Here is a 24,309-nt window from a genome sequence, read left to right on the forward strand (position 1 = left end):
TTTTCTGGCTGATGTACTTGTGCTGATGAGAATAAAACAGGAGAGAAAAAACTTAATGCAGTAAAGAAGGACAATTTACTGCAGAGCTGATCATCTTTATGTAGATAAGAGAAGGTCTGGTGCACAGGTGAAGGTATTGGTCTTAGAAATATGGAAAGTTTCCACAGAAACAGGAAGGAAGGAAGAGGATGTGGACCCAGAGGCAAGTAGGCAGGTTACTGTGGTAGGAAGCTATGAAGTACAGTGTGAATGAGCAGACAGACCTTTAACTTCATGAGTTAAGAAATTAATTTTAACGTTTTCAGGATACTTAACCCAGCAAAGGATGCTGGGATATGCAGTGATGATGAAATAATTGACATTTCTTAACTAAATAAGTGCTTTTTAAGCACAAGGGTCAGGGATATGTCTATATGTGATTATAAAAGTGACAAAGTGTTTAATCCCTCAAGATTGTTAGGGAATTTAACCCCCCAAATTTATCATGGGTTAGCCATTTTGTTATTAGATACAATATCAAGGGGAAATATATGGTTGAGTAATTATTCAGGACCCAAAGAAGGTTATTGAATTTGGATCACCACATACAAAGCCAAATTTAAATGAAATATTTTAACACACCGTGTCTTATGTTCTGATTAAGTTATTAATTTGTAGTCAGAATCTAAAGAGGAGTATCCCTAGTGACTTAGGCTCTAGGTGCTTATAAAACAAAGGGGGAAACATGCTATTAATGATAAGCAGAGAAGGAATAATACTCAACCTCAGATGAGAAGACAGTGTTTCTAACTTTATTATATGTACTAGTCTGTTGGGATGGCAATAACAAAATACCACAGACTTAATTTCCGTAGCTTAAACAACCGAAATTTATTTCTCACAGTTCTGGAGGCTGAAAATCCCAGATCAAGATGTTGGCTGGTTTGGTTTCTGGTGAAGCCAGTCATTCCTTGGCTTGGAGATGTCCACCTTCTGGATGTGACCTCACATGGCCTTTACTCTTCATCTTCTTATAAAGACACTATTCCTATTGGATTAGGGCCCCACCCTTGTAACCTCATTTAATCTTAATTCCCTCCTTAAAGACCCTGTCTCTAAATATGGTCACATTGCAGATTAGGGCTTCAACATATGAATTGGGAGGGAGAGGGTACTAAGACAATAACATTATATTAAAGGTTTACTAGAGGTACAAGTTACTAGAACCTCTTAAGCATTTATTCGGGCCACTGGCCTGATGGAAATTTGATTCCCTTCTCAATGCATTGTTCTCAAAGTATATCAGGAGGTAGGTGCTTTATGAGCATATTTGGACTAACCCATCAGATGAGTCTCTTGCCATGACAGAAAAAGGAGATGGAAAAAGATGAAGGTCATCACAAAAGCAATGACATCTTCTGCTGGCATGTTGTTGGATAGCATCCAAATTCTCTAACCTAACATCCTCTACAGCCTATCCCCTTCACTGTTAGCAGCCAAATGCCCCAATGCTCCAGCCACCATTCTCTGAACATGCCACATCCTTTCATGACTCTAGGCCTTTGAACAGACAAGTTACTCTTCCTATAAAGATATCTATCTGCTTCTTCACCTGACAAAATCATACCCATACTCCCAGATCTGGTTCAAATGCCACCTCTCTCAAGCTTTTATTGCTCAATCCTCACTTTTAGACAATTATCTTTTTAATTCCCATCCTCCCCCATATTCATTTCACTTGGCATACTTGTAGCGATCTGTTGGCATAACTCTTTTCTCCAATATACTATAGTCTCTTGGGAAAAGTAGTCCCTTCTTGTTTTGTTCTTCTTTGTACCCACAGTCCCTGGTGCAGTTCCTGACACATGATGAAGACCCAATGAACGTATGAGTAATAAATGGATGTATGAGTGTATAATTCAGTTATTCCACAATTATTTCCTGAGCCCCTCTCATGTACCAGATACTGCCAAGGTGTGGGGAGTACAAAATAGCAAAGGAAATAGACACAGCCTCATTATGGAGCTTGGAGCCTGGAGACAGAAACAGAAAAAGCATAAACCAGTAAATACAAGAATTTTAAATTGTGTTATGTTCTGGGAAGAATATTAACACTGTTCCATAAAAGAAAAGAATAGAATGAATATACCTTTGATAGGGTAGTCCGGGAAGCCCTCTCTGAGAGATGAAATGTCAACTGAGAGCTGAAGGACAAGAAGACGTCATTAGTAAGAGAATGTTCCAGAGAAAGTGGACAATATGTGCAAAGGTCCTGAGAGATAGGAAAGAGCTGTTTAAAGAACTGAAAATAGGCAGGGACGACAGGGGCATGGTGAATCAAGAGAGAGACAAGTAGAAAATGCTATCTGAAGTAGGCAAGAACCAAATCTCTCGGGGCATGGAAGTTTTGGGGGTTCTGTTCTGTTTTGTTTTGTTTTTATCCAAATGCAGTATGAAACCAACTTATGTTTTACAAAAACCACTATGGCCACTGTAAAGGATGGTTGGAGGAACAGGAATGGATGAGGAGGGATACACATTAGAAGATATTGTTGTACTGCTGGGGAGAGGGGACGAAGGCTTGGACGAGGCTGACAGACAGGGCCAAAAGGCTGGAGAGACATTTTGGGAGAGGAATCAATGAAATTTAGTGAGTAAATGGCTGTGGGAAATAAGAAAAGGAGTAGTTAATGAGACTTTCAGTTTTCTGACCTGAGCAACACATGGTGCCATTTGTTTGAAAGGGAAGACCTCTAAGTCCTGAGGGGTGTGGTGAGGATGAGAATGGAGAGTTCTGTTTTGAGTTCTCCTGCCTTAAAATAAAAACAAGTAGCAACATTAGGTGGTTGGTTAGATATGTAAGTGTGGAGCTCAGAGGAGAAGATTGGAAGCCATTACTATATAGACTGCATTGAAAGCCATGGGAAATAGTATCAACAAAGAAAAGTAGTCTAGAATTAAGCCCTGAAGCAACAATAACCAGTGATCTCAGCTATGATTCAGAAATCAATCAATGAGCTATCGTAAAACAGATTTGGGGATGGTGGAGAAGGAAAGAGGGAGAATGATAGAGAACCCATCACATTAGGTCAGCCAAGGGGTAATGCAGACTTCGAGTAGAATAAGTGAGAAGGGTCCTCTTTCTGTCATCATATATGCTCTCCCATGGCATTCTCATTTCATCTCCTAATGCCAACTGTTGCTTCTAGATTTATATATTAGGCTTAATATTTCCACTTGCTTACTGAACATCTCATTTTTGTATTCCATCAATCCTTCAAACCAAAAGATTCAAATCCAGCTCATCTGTTTCATCCATCCATAGTGCTCTTTTTAAACACCTACTCCCATTGATGGCACCATGGGCCTCTTTGACCAGGAGGTAACAGGTTGATCTGTCACTGAATCTATTCTCTCTTACTCCTTTTTATTTTCCTTAATGATATAAGTTGCCAATTCTGTTGATAACCTATCAGTAATGTTATTTAATCAAGCTGAGCTAAATTATAAAATATAGTCCAAAAATATCCTCTACTATCATAAATACTAGTAAATAAAATTCTTTTAATCAGAGATCCAGTTTTACTATTTTTTTAAGAAGTGTACTTTCTTCAAATCTTCCTCCTAAAAATTTATCTTCAGACTAAGATATAATATGAGAAAAATTTAACCAGTCTGCAGAGAGATTTAGACTGGCAAAGCCATTCAACCTTAGCAGAAGGAGCTACTTTGGTTCTATTTTTATCATCACTTTTAGGAATGAATCACTGAAAGCAGAGAGAGAAATAGAGATGGATAGGAAAGACTTGGACCATCTAATTCATCTCTTTGTTAGTGCAGGGAAGTTTCCTATGTCAAATGCCTGTGGGATGTTGTGCAATAAAAGTCTTACATTGCAACATTTCAATCATTTTCATAAGGTGACTAATTATCTTTTAAGTTGCTCTCAGCATTGTTCTCTGGACTCTTTTCCATGTATCCCTGTCATATGAGAGGTGTGTCCCTTTGTACACAGAGATGGCCTAGGATCTCAAAGGGATGAGTTCCAATTATTTTTTGCTGGCAGTGGTGTCTACATGAAGTTGACCTCACTCTTGATGACTCTTTTTGTGACCAGTGGCACACATTTGTGAGATCATTATCCAGAACAAGGAGTGGTCCAGTTTGTTGCCTTAGGATGGTTAAAAACTAATGAGAACCTCTAGGGATCAGACATGGTTCTTGGCACCTAATGGTGGAGATACACTATTTGAATGGGGTTTTCAACAGAATACTTGATGTGGGATGATCTCCTCATTATCTGTACAGTCTTGAAGGGAAAGGTAGAAAAGGGTTAGCATTTGGGAGAATTATTGTTTTTCAGTTCTTTGACTATTAGTTACCAATTAGTTTAGGCAAGAGAGGTTCACATGAACCAAATGCAGATTATAGTTTTTAACTGACTTCTGAAACTTCAGTGATAAGAATATAGTAATTTTTGCATTTTTTTAAAGTTCCTCCTCCATAGTCTACAGCACTCATAATTAACTGCTTGTAGAAAGCAACAACTTAGGAACTCCAGAATGGCTTGAGATCTTACATTTCATAAACCACCCTTTTCATTTACAGAGTCCTGATTTGCTCTTTTAAGCAGCTGCCACTTTATAATGCTGCTTGGGGTTTGTTTTCTCTTCCACGGTCAAGTCTATAAAGACCAAGATCAGGCAAAGGCCTTGGTTGGCTTACAAATAGCAGAAGGTCTTGTCTGACGGGCTTTTCTTAAACGTTGTGGAATGCTGGCAACTACCCAGCAGCTGACCGAGAACTGTTTTTAACGCAATATGTAATTAAATTAAAAAGAAGTAACAGTTTGAAGGCTTATCAGAAATGTGAACAGACGTGCCTGGATTTAGTGAGGTGGGGCCAAAAGAAAGAAGAGTTCATTTGGTCCACAGTGCACACGAACTCAGCATTTTTCCCTCCCTGTTACCATGGGCAAGCATTCTTGGTCTCATCTGGTGTTCTGGGGAGCCCTAAAGCCACAGGGATCATAACAGCTGCAATAAATAAAGCATCTATTCAGTACATTTCGATGCCAAATATTATTCAGCATTCTTTTGGCCTTGGCTTGATAGAAAACAGCATGATGAACTTACTACCTCTCTTTACTACAGTAAGCCTCAAGTAACTCTGAAAGATATAACAATTCAAACCAACACAGCAAAATCACTATTCCTTCTGTTTTTAAATTAAGATGATAATACAGAGGACCCAAAAAATGTAATAAACGAAGTCTATTGTCTCTAGTGAAGATGTATTAGAATTGGTACTAGGCTTTTTTATTCTTCTCAGGGAAGATAATGAGAAACGTTCAGAATATGTGTCCATGCAAATGTATGGGTTGGAGGGAGATCTTTAAAAAATAAATGTTACATATGTGGCAATATGAGGAAGAATATTATTAAGGAATTTCACAGAATTTTTATGTAAAATCTCATCATACAGTATTATGATCTCAGGGATATTTGGTGATATTTACTGAGTCTTTTGAGAGTTCATTTATTCCGGTCGTATTTTAAGGAGGAACTTATAAGATTCAGATCTAAAATATAATTCTGTAATATGCCCAGCTGATCCCATTAAATCCGCCCGAAAAGGAGCAGTATAATGATGTGAACAATTCCCATTCTTTGAGTTGTTACACCTCACTTGAAATGCATTCCTTCTGGATTAACACAGCAGTTCCTCTTTGTTTCTCTCTCCAGACTGAGGTTCAGCTGTGCTACCTGGAAGCACAAAGAGATGCTGTTGAGCAGATGTCCCTCAAGCTCTACAGTGAGCAGTACACCAGCAGCAGCAAGAGGAAAGAAGAGTTTGCCGATATGTCAAAAGTTCATTCAGTGGGAGGCAATGGGTAGGGAGCTATTCTTTTTTGTTGTTTGACTGTTGCTAATCTCTACTTTTTCAGTGATTCGCCACCAGTTGGTGTGTGACAGGCATTTCCTCCTCAGCACACAGACCCAGGCAGGCTGGGGAGAGGAGGCATGTGTGTCCTGTTGCATTTGTGCAGGAACTATGGATTTTAGTCGCCCCTGTCATCTAGCCCAGGACATCCTAACTTGGTGGTTCTTTTTTCAAAGCAGCCTTTTTACAAGTTTTGAATCTCCGTTTCAAAGCAGATATGGTAGGAGTGTTTGTGGGACTACACTGGGCCTATGGTGTTGGTCTTTCTTCTTCATAAATCTTTTTTCTGTGTTTTGTCCCCCTTTTAAAATTTTACCATTTATTTTAAAATCTACCCAAGGAACTTTTAAATATCAAAAGCTCACTGGAAATTTGGGAGAACATAATTTTCCTGACAACACAGATATTTAATAATTCTTTAGAGACCCTGGGTTAGCCACTAGGCATCACATAAAGTCAATTGGAATAACAGACTAGCGCTAGCATTGCCTATGGTACATGAAAGGACCAAACAGCTTCAGTGACCCACCAGTTTCATTCGGCCTGAGACATATGGCTATATTTACCTTATACTAACTCCCCATACTATTAAATAATTAACTCATGCCTTCAGATATTTCCAGGTGGCTTTAAAGTTATGCAAATATTGTGTGTGTATACATACTGTTTTTTCTCTTTTTGTCTTTTCAGGCTCAGTTCTATTATTTTATAGGTAATTATTAAAGGATAAAAGAGTACTAATTAAATTTAATTATTTCTTTATTTTAATGACTTAATAATAGTATACTCATAAAAATGGAAACAGTAACCTATTTCAGTTTTATACATGAGCCAGACAGCACGGGGGAGAAACTGTTCCCCCAAGTTCCATTACATGTTATTAAACGTCATATAAACCTATGGGGTGTGACTGTAGCCAAAATATTTCCTGAAAAGTCAAGAGGAAAGAAATCTTTTCATGCATTTGTTTGCATTTGTATTTTAAGTGCTTATAGTTACAGATATTTGGGGATAAATTAAGTACCTATTATAAATTCTGTCTTGTGATATAACCCAGGTTCTAAGAATCCAGGGAGAGGAGAAGAGTCATAATTCTATTTAGGAAATGTCAATGGACTTTTCAAATATTTAAATTTCAAATTTTCAAACCTATGTAGTTTGCTGCTCTAGGAGGGTTATTTTATAAATAGACACATTATGTACATATTTGATTTATCTTATGTGATTCAGGAGATGTTCCTAAGGACTCATAAAAAGAAAAGCATAGCAGCAAATAAGAAAGAAAGGGTTAAATCTTGGAGCATGAACAATAAGCTGTTTTGAGGCTTTAATGTGCTTTAATTTCTCTCAATGCCTAAATAGTCTTTGGTGTGGATGCAAGCACAAACTTTAGGTCACATTCTCATGTTTTCTAAAAGCCCTGGGGACTGAGCGGGCGCCACGTGCTTCTGACCTCAGATTCCAAGGACTCAACCTGAGTACTTACTCTGGGCTCTACAAATCATACATTTGCCCTGGGAATTGCTTAGTCAACAACAAGCATTGTTCTGTGAAGTGGGAGTAGGTGAACTTGCCTGATATCCTTTGTTTATGCTCCTTGGGGTGCTGAAGGCTGTGCATTGTGCAGTGACTGAAGAGTGTGCTGAGGAAAGGCAGCTATTAATCCTAAGGACAAAAACCATATACTCCTTTCTATTTTCTGTTTATATACAGAAAAGCATTGTTGGAGGAATGCATGTGGGTGAGGTTATCTGGGGTGTCCTGCCCCTAAGACTCCCTGCTCCCACAGTCAAATCCTTAATTCTGGATCCTTAAGAACACAGCCTTGTAAAATTATCTGCTCCAATGATACATAAACTTCATTAACCGTTCCTTTTGTTGCATAGAATGAGCATTGTTTCCAATAAGCAACTGTGGGAACAGTGTGGGCTTTCTAGGGCCTTCATTCCAGATACAGATGTCCAAGCCACCAAAGAGAAAATTAAGCCGGTGATACAATTCATGTATTTTTATTTCCTCCCCATGTCTACATGCGTACTAAGAGTATGTGGTTGAAAAAAATGTATAAGCTAATCCAGGGAAGACTCAGCTGCTGGATAGAATGTGATCTTAAATTTCTACAAAGTTTACATAACCACAGTATTGCTTAGAAATGAATTTTAACCTCTCTGGCTTGATGAAAAGTTCGCCATCAAGGTGATAGAACAGAACTTATATACAACTACGAACTGTGTGTTTAACCGTCATGAATATGTGTGGCGGAAAGATCTCCCTGAGTGTATGTGAGCCTGTGTGAGCACTAGTAACAGCGTTGTTTACCTACGGGAGACATTTGGCACTGGCTCCCGCATCACAAAGCGGGAAACTGGCTTCCAGGAGGGACATGCGAGGCATGAGTCACTGACGATTCTCTGTGGGAGCAGACTGGTGTTTTTCATGCCTGCCAATTTAAATGAAAGCGCTTACAGATGGTTTTGTTTCTTTCACCCAGTCAATATTCCCTGAAGGCCTACTGTGTGAGTGGCACGATGACCTGAGCAGAGTTTATCAAGAACACTTAACCTTCCGTATATTTTGTGAAGTGTACCCATCTCTTCCTGACACCTCTTTCTATCAAGAGGTTGTCTGATTTCATTTTTGAAATGAATTTCAGAGATGCTGTTTAATTCACAAGTAGCATCCTACTTGCTGTCAGGACTTACTGTCGATCACAAATCATGTCTTTTGTTCAATTTATAAATCATAGCACTGGACGGCAAAAAGGCTAGGTGACTGGCATGCCCGGGATGATTGTTTAAGTTGCAGCTGAGACCTCAGTGCTGAGTGGACAGTTCACTCTGAGGATTTCATTCAGACCTTAAGAAACACCTTCTTCCTCTGAATCCTCTGCTGTGCGTATTCCATAGTGTATGAAATTAAATTATGGTATTTTTCTACTCTGGAGAAATTGAAGAGTCTTAAGGAGATTTCGTTAAAACCACAAGGAAGTTTGGGCAAAACGATTGGGAGGGAAGCATAAATGAAAATAAAATCAATTTCATTAATTTGCCAAATATTACTGATAGGAAGTACAGAGATTAAAGGCCAAAAGGAGATGCTCACAGTTTGGTAGGTAGCGCCAGTTTGTAAGCAATGTAGACGAAAGGACCGTTAAGTGCTAATTTTGCGGTCTTTATTGGATAGGGACTGTGGCTCCTGGAAGGCAGAGCTCAATTCTGACCATGGTGGGGGACTTGGAGCAGATCAGGAAAGACAGCAGAGAGAGGGTTATGGACTTGGTCCATAATTTTTGAAAGAAGGCTTGGTCAGTGATGGTGAGCATCTTTTCATGTGTCTGTTGGCCATCTGTATGTCTTCTTTGGGAAAGTGTCTATTTAAGTGCTCTGCCCGTTTTCTAAAAATTGGATTATTTGGCTTTTCGGTGTTGAGTTGTATAAGTTCCTTATATACTTTAGATATTAACTTTTGATCAGATAGGTCATTTGCAAATATCCTCTCCTATTCAGTAGGTTGTCTTTTTGTTTTACTGATGGTTGCCTTTGCTCTGCAAAAGCTTTTTATTTTGGTGTAGTCCCAGTAGTTTATTTTTGTTTTTGTTTCCCTTGCCTTAGGAGATGTGTCCAGAAATATGTTGCTGTGGCTGATGTCAGAGAAATTACTATTTGCCTGTGTTCTCTTCTAGGATTTTTATGGTTTGGGGTCTCACATTTATTTAGGTTTTTAATCCATTTTGAATTCATTTTTGTGTATGCTGTTAGAAAGTAGTCCAATTTTGGGGTGGTTAGGTGTTCAGTCAGTTAAGCATCCGACTCCTGATTTTGGCTTAGATCATGATCTTAGGGTTGTGAGATCAAGTCCCACGGCTCTGCACTGGGCATGGAGTCTGCTTAAGATTCTCTCTCTTCCTCTGCCTCCTGCTCCCTATCTCGCCCTCTCTCTCTCAAAACAAGAGAAAGTAGTCCAGTTTTTTTTTTTTTAACATGTAGCTCTCCAGTTTTCCCAGCACCATTTTTATTGAAAAGACCGTCTTTTCTTCATTATATATTCTTGCCTATGTGTATTGCAGCATTATTTACAATAGACAAGGCACAGAAGTAACCTAAATGTCCACTTATAGATGAATGGATAAAGAAAACGTGGCATGTATACACAATGGAATATTACAAAGTCATAGAAAAGGATGAGATCATACCATCTAAAACAACATGGATAGACCTAGAGGGTATTAGCTAAGTGAAATAAATCAGACTGAGAAAGACAAATACCATAAGATTCCATTCATAAATGGGGTCTAAAAAAAATGAACAAACAAAAAGCAGAATCAGAATGATAGCTACAGAGAACAAGCTGATGGCTGACAGAGGGGAGGGGGTAGGAAGTGAGCAAAATGGGTGAAGCGGAAAGGAAGATATAGGCCTCCAGTGATGGAATAAGTCACAGGAACATAAAGCAGAACATAGGGAATACAGTCCATCATATTGTAATAGTGATGTAATGGGACAGATGGTAGCTATACTTATGGTGAACATAGCATAACGTACAAACCTGTCCAATCACTAAGTTGTACACCTGAAACTCATGTAATATAGTGTGTCAACTCTACTCAAATAAAAAAGAAAGAAGGCTGGATCAGGGGAAGAGCTTTTCAGTTTAATCTGAACAAATGTTTATTGAGCACTCCCAAAGACAGACAATGGTCCCTGCCTTACAGTCTAGCAAAAAAGTGTGGCAGTAAGCCAGTATTTACCTGGGAAACGAGAGATAAGGGGAAGCAGGGGGTGCCAGGGGTGCTCGGAGGAAGAGGGTGGGCTCCATGAGGCCAAGCTGCATATGTCATGCTCTCCACACTCTGCCCTGCTTCTGGTGCTTGTTGTGTGCTAGATGCTCAGTCAATGAATGGATGCGTAAATGAGTAGCTCGAAGTGATCTGGGGCTCAGAGAGAGGGAGCAAAGGTCTGGAATAATCAGTTGCCCGCTGGTTCCATCTGACCATAAAGCAGAATGGAAAGTTGGGGGTGTGTGAAAAACAAGGCTTGTGAAGAAGGTGAAGTCCTGCTCCTGGAGTTAATTATTGAATTCATGGTTCTTGACCAGGGTGGTAAGTGCATCAGGATCACCTGAGGCACCTTTAAGCTAAGAAATGCCTGCCTACCCCACCCCACTGAAAATTTTGATTCAGTAGGTAGGCACGAGCCAAGATATAAATGTGTTCTAATGCCCACTTCCAGTTGAGAACCTTTGCACTAGTGGTTTTCAAAGTGTGTTCTTTGAACCAGCACTATCAGTATTTCCTGGGAATTTGTTAGAAATGCCAATTCTTAGTCCCACTCCAGACCTACTAAATGGGAAAGTCTACAGCTGGGGACCAGCAACCTTTGTTTAACGAGCCCTCCAGGTGATTATGATGCTGCTGTTTGAGAAACACTGCTTTATTCAGTGAAGATTTTAGTTTAGAAATTGAGAATGTGGAGATTGAATTGAGAATTGGAGATTGAAAGCCAGAAAGAATTGATGACCCATCAGATGAGGGGAATGAGAAAGAGAGAGAGAGGAGCCACTCTCATATTCTAATTCCTAGTTCAGGGAGGAGAAAGAAAATAGGATTTAGATTCAAATGACCTTTGCGTCATTTAACATTGAATATTTGTTGAACAACCGTTAAGTGCAGGCTGTACCGGGGATACATAGACAATGGGACGGAGTGTGTGGCAGATGGATGTAAATCAGGAAGACCTTCCAGAAGTGTTATGGAATATGCCTCATGGCCAGAAGTGACCATGAGAATGCTTCCTATGGAGTTAGCAGTGTGTACAAACTTCTAGAGCCAGTGAAGACTGCCCGACATGTCAGTTTTGAAACAATATTCCATCAGTGGTGTAGAGAATAGATTGGCATGAACAAGAGTAGGCATTGCTCCATTAAGATGCTATTCCAGTCATTCAAGTTAGAAATAGGGCCTGAGCTAGGACCATAACAATGGAAGCTCCAAGTTTCCAATGGAAACTGAAAGAAGAAAGTTGAAGACTGGTCTTGGCTACCACGTGTGTAGGGAGCATTAAATGAGGGGGAATTGAAGAATGGATTTCCATGATTTGGGCTTGTGCCCTTTGACAGATAAAAGGACATGTCACTCACTGAGGTGGGGAAGAAAAATGAAGATCAGGAGTGGAGGAAAGAAGCTGAGTGTTCGAGACGTGGCTCTTTAGATGGTCTGTGGAACATCCAAGTGTAAATGCCCAGGGAGCAGGTCTAGAGCTCAGGAATGTTTGGGGCTCCTAAACCATGAACAAGGACAGTGTGGTAACTCTGGGGTAGCAGAGGCTTTGAGAGGTGGAACTTACATTATGGTAAAGTACTCCTCCACCCAGATGGACATGACATTATCTTTAAGGAATGTTTGTTTGAAAAAAGTATGGATAATCTGAACATTTTGATTTCAGTTGGAATCTTTCCTGCTATATTAAACAAGTCTTCCAAAATAAAAGTTCATTAAGAATTCCAGGTGGTATCTTGATTGGCAGGAATTTAGGATTATAGTCACCTGTTATTTTCTGTCTCAAAGTTACAGGTAAAAGCTTGGGATCCTAGATATTAGAGTGAATTAGGACTCCTCAGATAGCTTCCAGTGACACAAATGATTTTTACCTTTAGAGATACTCATTAATTCCCTCTAGTCTAATTTTTTTTTTTAAGGAGGAGAGAGTATCTCCTAGATTAAAAATTAGAGACTGGAGTTCAGGTTGGCATTTCGCTGCTTTTTAGCTGTGTAACTTGATTGGGACACTTAACTTCCTCAAAAGGCAATATCTCTGTCTGTAAAATGGGAATAGTTATCCCAGCCTACTTCATATTCTTAAATTTTTTATAAGTTTTTTATTATCAGTGTATAGTTGACATATAAAGCTATATTGGTTTCAGGTGCATAATGTAGTGATTTAGCAATTTCATACATTGAGCAGTGCTCACCATAAGTGTAGTTACTGTCTGTCACCATACAATGTTATTACAATATGGTTGACCATATTCCATATGCTCTACTTACTAATTTTATAACTGGAAGTTTGTGCTTAATCCTCTTCACCTATTACCCCCTACTCCATATACTTTTGTCGCACAGAAATACAATAATTGAAAAGAAAATACCTAAAATACTTGTAATGTAATAGATATATAAAAATTAGTTAATGAAATATACTTTGAGAAACTACTATGTTGCAGGGAGTGGTATGAGATGCTAGGAATAGAAAAGATACAAAAAACTTAAATCTCTGTAGTCCTTGGTCTCGTGAGGGAGAAAGACACTCAGATACATTCTTATGAAACAGTAAAATTCAAGGTAGAGTGTACTATGGGGGTACCTAGGAGGTCTGCCTAATCAGGGAGATTTTTTTTTTTAAGATTTTATTTATTTATTTGACAGAGAGAAAGAGGTCACAAGTAGGCAGAGAGGCAGGCAGAGGGAGGGAGAAGCAGGCTCCCTACTGAGCAGAGAGCCCTATGCGGAGCTCAATCCCAGGACCCTGAGATCATGACCTGAGCTGAAGGCAGAGGCTTAACCCACTGAGCCACCCAGGTGCCTTGACCGGGGAGATTTATGATGGGAGGGAATATCTGAGCGCTCGTAAAAGGTGCACAGATATTAGCTATTAGAAAAAGGTCGGGGGGCGCCTGGGTGGCTCAGTGGGTTAAAGCCTCTGCCTTTGGCTCAGGTCATGATCCCAGCAGGGTCCTGAGATGGAGCCCCGAGTCGGGCTCTCTGCCCCGCAGGGAGCCTGTTTCCTCCCCGTCTCTCTCTGCCTGCCTCTCTGCCTACTTGTGATTTCTCTCTCTGTCAAATAAATAAAATCTTAAAAAAAAAAAAAAAGAAAAAGGTCAGGTAGAAGGAAGGTGAGGATTTCAGCTACAAGACTAACTTTGTAGGGAGGCTATGTATGTATGAGACTATGTGTGTATTGAGGGCTACTATAAATAACCATTTGATGTTGTTAAAGCAGAGGGGCATGGAACTCTTTTTTGACTCTGCTTCCTGGGATCAGGAGGGAATACTAAGCAAGTTCTTAGGGACTTCTACTCCTGTGATAAAGTTCTAGAAGATACCTCAGTCTCATTGGTCATATGCCAGGCTTCCTCTGGCGATAGGGAAACTCGGGCAATGTCTGCAGATGGAGACATAGTCAAGGCCTATGCCCTGTATCTGAGAATATACAAGTAATCCACTCCTCATCACACAAGGTTTTGGTGTAAATTTTACTCCCAAATACAAACAGTATATGTAGGTAATTTCCAAGCACAACCGGCTGAAGTAAATGGACTTTATATGGACAAAAGGTTAAGTTTGGCAGAAAGGATGAGGCCATTTTCCTTCAGAAAAGGAAGCATCTCTGTATTGCTATGAAAAAACACGCACAGATATCTATAAAGCATCACCAAAGGGAAATGATTTTGACAAATGAGAACAAATACATCACTATTTAAACTATTGTTTGATTAAAGATCAAATTTGATTCTCTAAATTAATTAAGCAGTAAGATACACTGAATGATTTTAACCACCTGAGAAGGGATATAATCACCCTGGATTTTACTGCTGCAGAGTGATCGTCCTCACTTTCTGTTGAGACCGTGCCAGTAATATGGCTTCTGCAGGTAGACGAACATAACTGCCTACTCACACTCTTTCCCTCACACAGAATGACCATTTTGAATTTGTGCTCAGTGGGTATTTCAGGAACATTGCTACATAAAATGTCTTCTTTTTGGTACACACCAGCCATAAAATGGAGTACTATCTCTTAATGCACTCACAGACCAATCACTAGGCAACCCAAAGAAACTTTACTTACGCCATGAATTTCCACTTTCTTCCTCTGACTCTTGTCCTGTCTCAATCTAATGAATAGCTGATCGGTGTGCATTCCGTGGTTTTTTGTTTTGTTTTGTTTTGTTTTTGCTCCATCTTTTATACTCTGATGTTATTAAATACTCAGATCACAATACATCATGCAGTCAAAAGGAGCAAGAAGTGTGTGGCTACCTTCTGGGTGACTGATATTCTGGGTATTATGCAATTATTAGAATAGATCTTTCTGAGCTAAAAACAAAAAATCTCACTGGTAGAAATGTACTCATTGGAGTCATGATATTATACCCTTTTAATGTGCAAATACATTAAACTAATTTTAGACCTGAACAGTCTTCCACTTCAGTGATCTAATGCCATCCATGCCAGGATCCAGCAAAGGGCAAACCAGAGGCAGAAGCGTACTTTCTGGGGAACTATTACTTCCATGTTAAAAATAAGTCAACTACTGGGGTGCCTGGGTGGCTCAGTGGGTTAAGCCTCTGCCTTTGGCTCAGGTCATGATCTCAGGGTCCTGGGATCGAGCCCCGCATCGGGCCCTCTGCTCAGCGGGGAGCCTGCTTCCCCCTCTCTCTCTGCCTGCTTCTCTGCCTACTTGTGATCTCTCTCTCTCTGTCAAATAAATAAATAAAATCTTAAAAAAAAATAAAATAAGTCAACTAAGAAAGATACATATTTGTATCTCCCTTCCATGTTAATTTTTGTAGTGCTTTGGAGAGTTGATGAGGCCCACTGAAGAGGCAGAGAGATGCTAGCAGGGACAATTAGAGGGTACCAAAGACAGAGTTAATCTACCTTGTTGTAATGGGCAGAGCTTAACTCTTCTCGTTAAAATTTATTCCTTTATTCATTCCCCCCATCTTCTTCACAAAGGATTTGAGTCAACTTACAACACTATTTACAATAAAATAAGATAAATATTTGACTGAAATAAGTTAAGCAAAAGTAAAATGTGTGTAAGAAAACAAACAAATGCGTATTCTCTGCATGTCCTCAAGAGGGGTTGTAATTTGGCTCTCAATTTTCCATACTAAAGAAAAAAAAAAAGTCTCCTCCATCATAAAATTCATGGCATCCTAAGATTAAAAATAATATATATCGAGGGAAGCACAGCTTCTTATGCCTCTGAGACCTGAGGAGTTTCTCTGGTAGTTCTTTAAGAAGACAGGCTTTTGTGATACTACATCCATACAAGAGAAATGAAATTCCCAGGGCAATTTGTAAATGTAGGTTGAAGAAATGATGTCAAAGCATAATTCAGTAAAAGCAGTTCTACAAGTAACTAAAACCCTGTAGTCTGAGCATAACACTCTCTGGGCAGGTCGGCCTCGGTGATGGAGATCATTCTAGGTGGGCTCTCCATGTTAATTCTGCTGCCAGCCTATTGTTAGAGATTAAGTGGCAGAGAGTAATTTCCAGATTATTTACTTCTTCCCTGAACCCTAGGAGTAAATACTCTTTATTGCCTACTAAATCTTGGAGAACCAGTGAGGCCTAGGGTGGGGTTGTCTTTTGACAAAAGGGTAGGCTGCCCAGTTCAACCCACTGTGCCAACAGCATGTGTAGATCTAGTCCCCTCTAACACACAGAGGATAACATGGGAAGATTTATTCTTTTCTTCTCTTTAAATGACATCATCTCTTGCTTTGTAGTGTCTCTCCATTTGTGTCTGAATCACTACCAATTCTAAATTCTTCAGAATGTTTCCAGCTCTTTGGCTAGAACTTGGTCCAGTGTGTTTATCTGAGAATTTAGATAAGGGTCTGACTTCCTGACAGCCTCACAGAAGCCTCCCAATACACCCAGAAGTCTGCAGCGATATTTCTAATTGATATTTTCTAACCTCGGAGGTTAGAATTTTGTTCTGCCCCATGGCTTTTGTCACAGTAACCACTGTTTATGGACAGGCCACCCGTGAGTCCATGAGAAAGTGGGGCCAGTCATTAACAAATTTGTAGGGTTGATTTTCTTTTTCTCAGGCATTTTCACATGTATGTGGGCATATATGAGAGTTGAGAAAATTACTGCGGGAAAGAACTCCATATTCCTTTTTATTTATTAATGGCAAAGGCAGGCTGCTTTTCTCTTGAGGAAGTCGCTCATGAATTTTCATTCAAAATAGTAAATTAGTGTCCACACTTTAATATGTTTAGAGTGGAAAGGGATTCTACATGCAACTGTGCATATCAGATTCCATGTCTAGAAAGCTGAATTTTATTCTTTAATGATATTATGAGTGGGGCAGGTGCCCCTGTTCCATCTCCCTTCTGTGCTTACATGCCACATGGAGTAAAGGGTGACGGGACATTTGGATCTGTGATTAGGATTTTACTTCAGTAAAATTTCTTAAACCATATTTGTACAAGATTTTGTTACCACTACCTTTAGTGTCTTTTTTGAAAAACAGAGGCAAACTTCCTTGAGCAAATAATGTTAACAGTGAACACTTAGTGAATATTTGGGGAAAGAATCAATATGCTAAAGAAGCTAGGAAAATTGGATCATTTAATAGAAGTCCCACTATACAGAAGCTGGTATTTCAGGAACCAGCCCTGTGTTTTTGGATGTGTTTGTGTGAAATGAACCATTAAGCATATGAAAGATGGAGTCTTAAATTTAGCTCCCAAATATATATGACTCAGACTTAGTAGAAAAACTGCCAGGACTTTTTAGTGTTATCTTTTCTTCAACCAATAATTGCTCTATTTTGATGATTTCTTCATTTGGTTGTCTGTTTTAATCAAAATTCCTCAGTGGGCCAAGCTGAAACCTCATATATTCACACACACCTTCCATTGATTTCACTTGGGTGAAACTTTATCTTTTAAGCAAAGTTTAAGTTGAAATGTTGAGTTAATGATGCTCACTTTAAATACCAAAGGCTGAATGCATTTATGTATTCAAACACTTAGCTAGTCAAACATAACTCCCATCAGGGTTTAGAGGAAGGATTATTTCTTAAACTATGCTAGCCTTACAAATAATGTATTGCTATCCAATCTGCAGAAAAATGATACTGAATAAGCTTGTTAGTATTTTATTTCTGCGGTGAAAAGCCCTGGAATCTTTTTGTAACCTTGAGAAAGCAGAGTAAAATGGCAGACAGGATTTTGGGAAATTTTTTTGTCGATTACCCAAACTAGTTAACCCAAACTTAGAAATAAACATTAAAGAAAAATTTGCACATTTATTTCTCCATAGTCTTGTCTACATCTCTGTTAAATTCTCTATGAGTTAAACATGTTCATAATTCTGCACTTATCTAATGAAAACGGACTTTGAGTTAGAAGGCTGTTTCTCCTCATCACAGGCATAAGCTTTCAACCTCCTAAAATGGGAATATTATACCTACAACAGTGTCCAACTCTTTTATTGTGAACCCATTTCAAATCGAGTATATGGCAATTTAAAGGAGAAGAATCCAAAAGAATACCATTTTGGTGATGTGTTTGCTTTATAATACTTTCCTAGAGTATGAGTTTGCTTTGTAACATTTTCATAAAGAATATAACAGATTCATAGGCTACTGAAAAGTTATGCTTTGAGATCTTTTAATAGCGAATAGATTACATATTTGAGTGGAGGAATTAACACAAACCGAAACACAACAGAAAATTTTATGAGGAAAACCCCTCCAAAAGAGTAGTTCCCATGTTTATATCCCTTATAAGATTGTGAGCCACCTGCCACAATTTCACCTGCCTCTCTCTGTCTTCTAAAAAGAGAGACTAGGACCTTGTCACCATGAATTCAAGAAAAGAACCTCGTTCTGAATTCAATTGATCATAGAATCAGCATATTCCTCAAAGGGATATAAAACTGTTAACTAGTTCTAGCTACCCTTGATAAATTCACTCATCTATGATCCTCTCTGTTTTCCTGTATAGTACCTGGCACTTTGCCTAGAAGACACCGTCTTGCACAAAATTACTTGAAAAATACTTCACACACCTTTGCAGGTAACATAAGAAAGTAAGCTACTTTCTTACCTAAGAATTTTCCTGAAATAATGAACACACTTAATTTCATTCATTTCAGAACCTTTTGAAGAATCAAGAAAGAAATTCTAGTAATTTGTGATTTGCTATGAAGTTACATATTTGATTTCACTAAATTTGGAAAGTTCTGAGGTCTTTTTAAGCTGGGAATTAACACGCGGCCAAGAATCTGAAATTAGGCACAAATGCTTAAAAGAAATGTTTTTGTCTTCAGTATTAGGACCTTACGAGAATTGTTGTTTGGAAAACACTACTGTCGATTCTATACTAATGAAGCAAAATATCAAACCAAAGCATTTACTGTAGCTAACAAACTCAAGCCTACATATTCTCAGCTAAAATGAAAGTAGACTAGACTGAAGAAAGGGGGAGTATCTGTGTTAGGTTCATTTGCCTCTTGTGGGTCTTCTGTGTAGACTCTCTGAGAAGAAAGTTGAGGTACATTTAACTAGAAGAAATGGGTTTTTGTTCCAAGCCCCTTGCTAAAGGGAATCATAAAGCTCCGTAGATAGAAAGGTATGGTTAAGAGCCAGTGAAAAGATGTCATGGTTCTGAGTATTTTACCATGTAATGTATATTTGGTTTATTTCAGTCTCCTTAATTTTCAGTGTAGAAAAGGGGAAGATGTAGGAGGAATGGAGGGGGGAGAGCTCACCTCAATTGAGAAGCTACTGCACATAAGCTGTAAGTAAGAAATGCATCATTATCATGGACTTGAAGGCAAAACCTCACCTTCAGAAGGAGGGACCAAGCCTGTCTGTGGCACAGGTTGTGCTGGTATTGGCATCAGGGGAGGAGATCCTATTGTCTCTGCCACATGCTGCTCTTCTGAAGTCACTCTTGCCCAACTAAAGGTTTGTGGCTTCAGTATTTACCTTCACTCATCATTGTTCACCAGGTGCTATGCTGAGCACTAGAAATGGAAGATAAATTCATTTCTTACCCTTGAATTGTTTGGTCCTAATCAAAATTTCTTTTCTTCATGCACATATGAAAGAGAAAACAGGTCCCTTTATTCTCCTTGCTGACTGATAGTTTTTATGAGACATCCTAAGCACATAATTTCTTGGTAAACAAGGGAAAAGCTTGCTTCAAGATCAGAGGCCCAGCTCTTTAACACAATGCTTATAGCATCCCCTAATAAATTAACATCATCATTGGGGAGCTACTTCTTGGGGTCAATGTTGTTTTTCAGATTTATTTCTCTCCCTTCTCTTTTCTAAGGTGGCATCTGGGTTTACGTGACCTTGTGATTCTGAAGTGTGATGAGTTTCTCTGGGCTCACCAAGTCCCTTGGGTAGGGGCTGTCTGGTTTCGTTTGAATGGATTTTGCCCTAGGTATTCCAAAGTTGATCCCCACAGAGGCCTGTGGCTGTGTTGTTATCTCTTGGCTTGGTCAGGAGGTATTTCTGCTGACTAAGCCTCATCTCAACCCTGCCAACTCTCTGAGGTCTGACTTCAGAGGCCCCCCTGTCTCTCCTTGGCGTCAGTGTGCCTTTGTTGCCATGGCAGCACCTCTGTCAGATTCACCGGGTGAACTCCTAGAAACCTCTTGGTGTGGGAGGGCCGGGTGGGGAGTGAGAGAACAGTGTCCTCATCCAGAGGATAAAAGAACGGGTAGCAAAGGGAGTCCTGACCAAAGTTCTCTCTGATTGTAGTGTTCCCACTCCAGGTGATGGTGAAGTCTCTTCCCAGACTTCCAAGCAGTAAATGGAGCTGACATTCTTGTGCTTTTGACTTTCCTTTCAACCTGTCTCACATACCTCCTTTCCTGATCTTAGTCCAAGATAGGGAAGGATCCACATCTTAGCAAGAGCCCCTCTTGCCTTTATTTCTGTCTTATTTAAATCCACTGATATGGAAAGGGTGAGCTTTTCCCTTTATTTCTCCTTTGCTATTTTTACTATTCCCCAGAATCATACTTCCTTAATTTGGGGGGTGACATTTCCCTTTTTTAAAAAATTTTATTTATTTATTTGACAGAGAGATAGGGAGAGCCAGAGACTACAAGCAGGAGGAATGGCAGAGGGAGAGGAGAGGCAGGCTCCCCACTGAGCATGGGCACAACATGGGGGTCCATGCCAGGACCCTGGGATCATGACCAGAGCTGCAGGCAGACGTTTAACTGACTCAGTCACCCAAGTGCACACCCACCCACCCCCGACTTTCTCCTGTCTTTATGGCTAAAATGTGGGAGGGTGCAAGGAGAGAGAAATGATGACTGTAATTCAGGTGGTATTTCTAAATGATTGTCCATGTCCTGTGAGCAAATCCTTGTTAGTCATTCCTTATTAGTCGCTCAGAGTTAATAAACAAAGCTTGGTGGTTTGTCCCTGTTACAGTGGTTTTGTTTGTTTTTTAGTATTTTGAAATGGGATACTAGTTCAGATTCTCCTGTTTGCTGGAATTCCTTGCTATTCAAAGCGAGGCCTGAATGCAGAATCTCAGGCCCCACCCTAAAATTACTGAATCAGGACCTGCATTTCAACAAAATCCTCATCTCTGTCATGTGCACATTAAATCTGAGAAACCCTGCTCTATGCCACCAGAGCCTTTCTGAAGCTTTTGGTCACATCACCGGTGCCCAACATCAGCATTCAGTTAAACGTCAATCCTACATGTCAGCCAATGACGATCCTTGCCCCTGGGTGCTTATGGTCTTCATCAGTAATCTTTGTAATTATGGTAAGATAATTAAAATAAAACAAGCTGTTCTAGATCTAGTCTCCTCGGTCACCAGATACACCTTCAGTTTTCTTTGACAGATCGATTAAGATTAAATTAAATGATGAAAAGTGAATGTTCATTTTTGTGGAAAGTAGCCATTTAATGTATAGAGACAGGAACAAGGTAGTAAAAAGATACTCACTCGATAAATCCAGATTCGTACTTGAGTCTGCTGCTTTGCTGGTCCTGATAGGGTTTTGCTCTGTTACAGTGTGGCAAGGATGTGGTTTCTTTTTTTTTTTTTTTTAATATTTTATTTATTTATTTGACAGACAGAGATCACAAGTAGGCAGAGAGGCAGGCAGAGATAGAGGAGGAAGCAGGCTCTCCACTGAGCAGAGAGCCCGATGCGGGGCTTGATCCCAGGACCCTGGGATCATGACCCGAGCCGAAGGCAGAGGCTTAACCCACTGAGCCACCCAGGCGCCCCAAGGATGTGGTTTCTTTTAGGGAGATGATTTTGGGGGGAAGGACAAAGTCATAGTTTTTCATCCTGCACTTTCATTTTCTGATCACAGTGTTTTAGAAGAATCTGGGCTTTACTTATTCACCAGGCTTTCAATAGAGAATCACATTAATCCTTTTAAGCTCCTTATTCTAATGATTTATTTTGTTGAAAACCATAGTGATCCTCCTTTGAATTTTAATGATTGCTGGCTATTCAAAGATTCATTGTTTTGACTTCCTGTCCTTACCTTTGTTTCCTACACGTCTGTGGGGAACACCTGTCTAATACTGGATCTGCCCCTGGTTCTCACCCGCTTACCAGAGTCACTCAAGCCTATCTCTGAGAGTTAAGCTGAAATGCTGGCTACTCATCCATGACAATAAATGTAGGATATATGTTTGCAGAGATAGGCAAAGAGACAGCAGAGGGACAAATAAATGATTGAGTCATTTCCCGGGGAAAATGATATTTCAGATTGGATAATAAATTGTGATCGTTGTAGAGAAATTAGTTGAATTAGTATTTTTTTTTTAAGATTTTATTTATTTATTTGACAGACAGAGATCATAAGTAGGCAGAGAAGCAGGCAGAGAGAGAGAGAGAGAGAGAGAGAGGAGGAAGCAGGCTCCCTTTTGGGTAGAGAGCCTGATGTGGGGCTCGATCCCAGGACCCTGAGATCATGACCAGAGCCAAAGGCAGAGGCTTTAGCCCACTGAACCACACAGGCGCCCCTTGAATTAGTATTCTTAATCATAAATGTATTTCAGATGCGACATCTATGAAAATCTAGTGGGCAAGAAAGAGGTTTGAATTTTGATGATGCTATTCTGACCCAAAATTCTGGACCCTGTTCCTTTCACAAGGCCTTGACCCTTCATTTCTCAGTCTGTTAAATATGGCAGCGCTCTCTTCCAAGGACATAGTAGGAGTCATTTTGTTCAAGTGCTGTAAATCCTCAAAAAGGGTTAGCGAATGGAAATAGTCTTGATACATCTCAGGTATGAGCCCTGGAATAACATGTTATGTTTTCAAAATCTAAGAAATGCTATGTCAGAGGCTTGAGTTTCTATTTTACCCACCGCATAACTACACCGAGAATTTTTCCCTTCTCTTTTCACAGGTATCACCTAGGAACATCATGGGTTTTCAAGAATATATTATTCTAATATGAGATTTTAACAACTACACTGTATTTATGCATAATACATTTTGTGCCTTATCTTCAGGCTTCTGGACTTTGATTCGGAATATCAGGAGCTCTGGGATTGGCTGATTGACATGGAGTCCCTCGTGATGGACAGCCACGACCTGATGATGTCAGAGGAGCAGCAGCAGCATCTTTACAAGGTTAGAGCTACCCTTCTTGCCTTTACCTTGCTGTGGAAGATCTGATTAGCCTGACAAGTCTCTCTCTCTCTCAGGATATCTTTGCGTTCATTGTATGTATCATGGTGTCTATTAGAATTCCCTTCCCTGTCCCCAAACTCATTTCCATCCCTTGTGTGCTGACAGGCTGCACCGACATCATAATTGCAAGAAAGTTCCCTTTATCACATTCTATTTGGTGTAATTCTATAGAAGGACAAAGATTTATCTCCAAGATGAATAGCAATAAATGAAACCACATTAATAAATAGACTGAAACAAAATGAAGGATAAATGGACTGGTAACATTTAACAAAATGTGTTTTCATTGGAGCACTCAGGTGGATTCTATCCACCCCTCATATCTTTCCAGAGAAAAAAAGAAATTTGCCTCCAGTTTGACTTGCTACTTCCAGGGTACAGGGATCATTCAATTTAATGTTTATTAGTGATACACAGAGCAGACGTTGTCATATCAACTCAATACATTTGTGTGTGATTTAAGAAAACTGGCTTGGAACTTATATATTGATTGCAGGCAGTCCATCTAATAACTATCTATATTGTTTTTCTGTGTCTGCTAATTCACCCTTAGCTTAATATGTTTTACCAATTCTACTTAAATAGTTTTAGAAGTTCTTACAAAACAGCTATGTGATTTTGACTGAAAAAATGGTTGCAAGATTCACAGCCTCTGCAAAAGCTGTCGGGGAGGGTAGAGGGACTTTCCACTGAAATATCAGATTGCAGTAAATCTTCCTCATTTAGGCAATTTTTATTGGAGTAATTCTGACAGTTGTCATCCTTGAATTGCTTTGAGCATATGGCATATTTCAAGGAGCAGATTGTGAATCATAAAAAATAAAATTAATAACTAACCACAGAATCAGCAACAGGATAATGACAAGAAACAACTACCCTCTAGCTTTTAAAAATTTCTTGTAGAATAAGAAGTACATTCAAGGTCAAGTAAAAGTTGTCTCCTTTCTT

The 24,309-nt window shown here is 39.5% G+C and overlaps 1 protein-coding gene across 2 annotated transcripts in view; it reads left to right on the forward strand.

Moving 5' to 3' along the window:
• The window catches only part of AKAP6 (A-kinase anchoring protein 6), a 542,654-nt gene that overhangs the window by 400,831 nt on the left and 117,514 nt on the right, over positions 1-24,309 (forward strand). For both annotated transcript variants that reach the window (XM_047736848.1, XM_047736849.1), the window contains 2 exons: positions 5,724-5,872; positions 23,181-23,301. In XM_047736848.1, the coding sequence (XP_047592804.1) occupies positions 5,724-5,872; positions 23,181-23,301 (270 nt within the window). The remainder of the gene's footprint in view (positions 1-5,723; positions 5,873-23,180; positions 23,302-24,309) is intronic.

This window comes from Lutra lutra, chromosome 7, assembly GCF_902655055.1.
Source record: "Lutra lutra chromosome 7, mLutLut1.2, whole genome shotgun sequence".
Taxonomy (NCBI): Eukaryota; Metazoa; Chordata; class Mammalia; order Carnivora; family Mustelidae; genus Lutra; species Lutra lutra.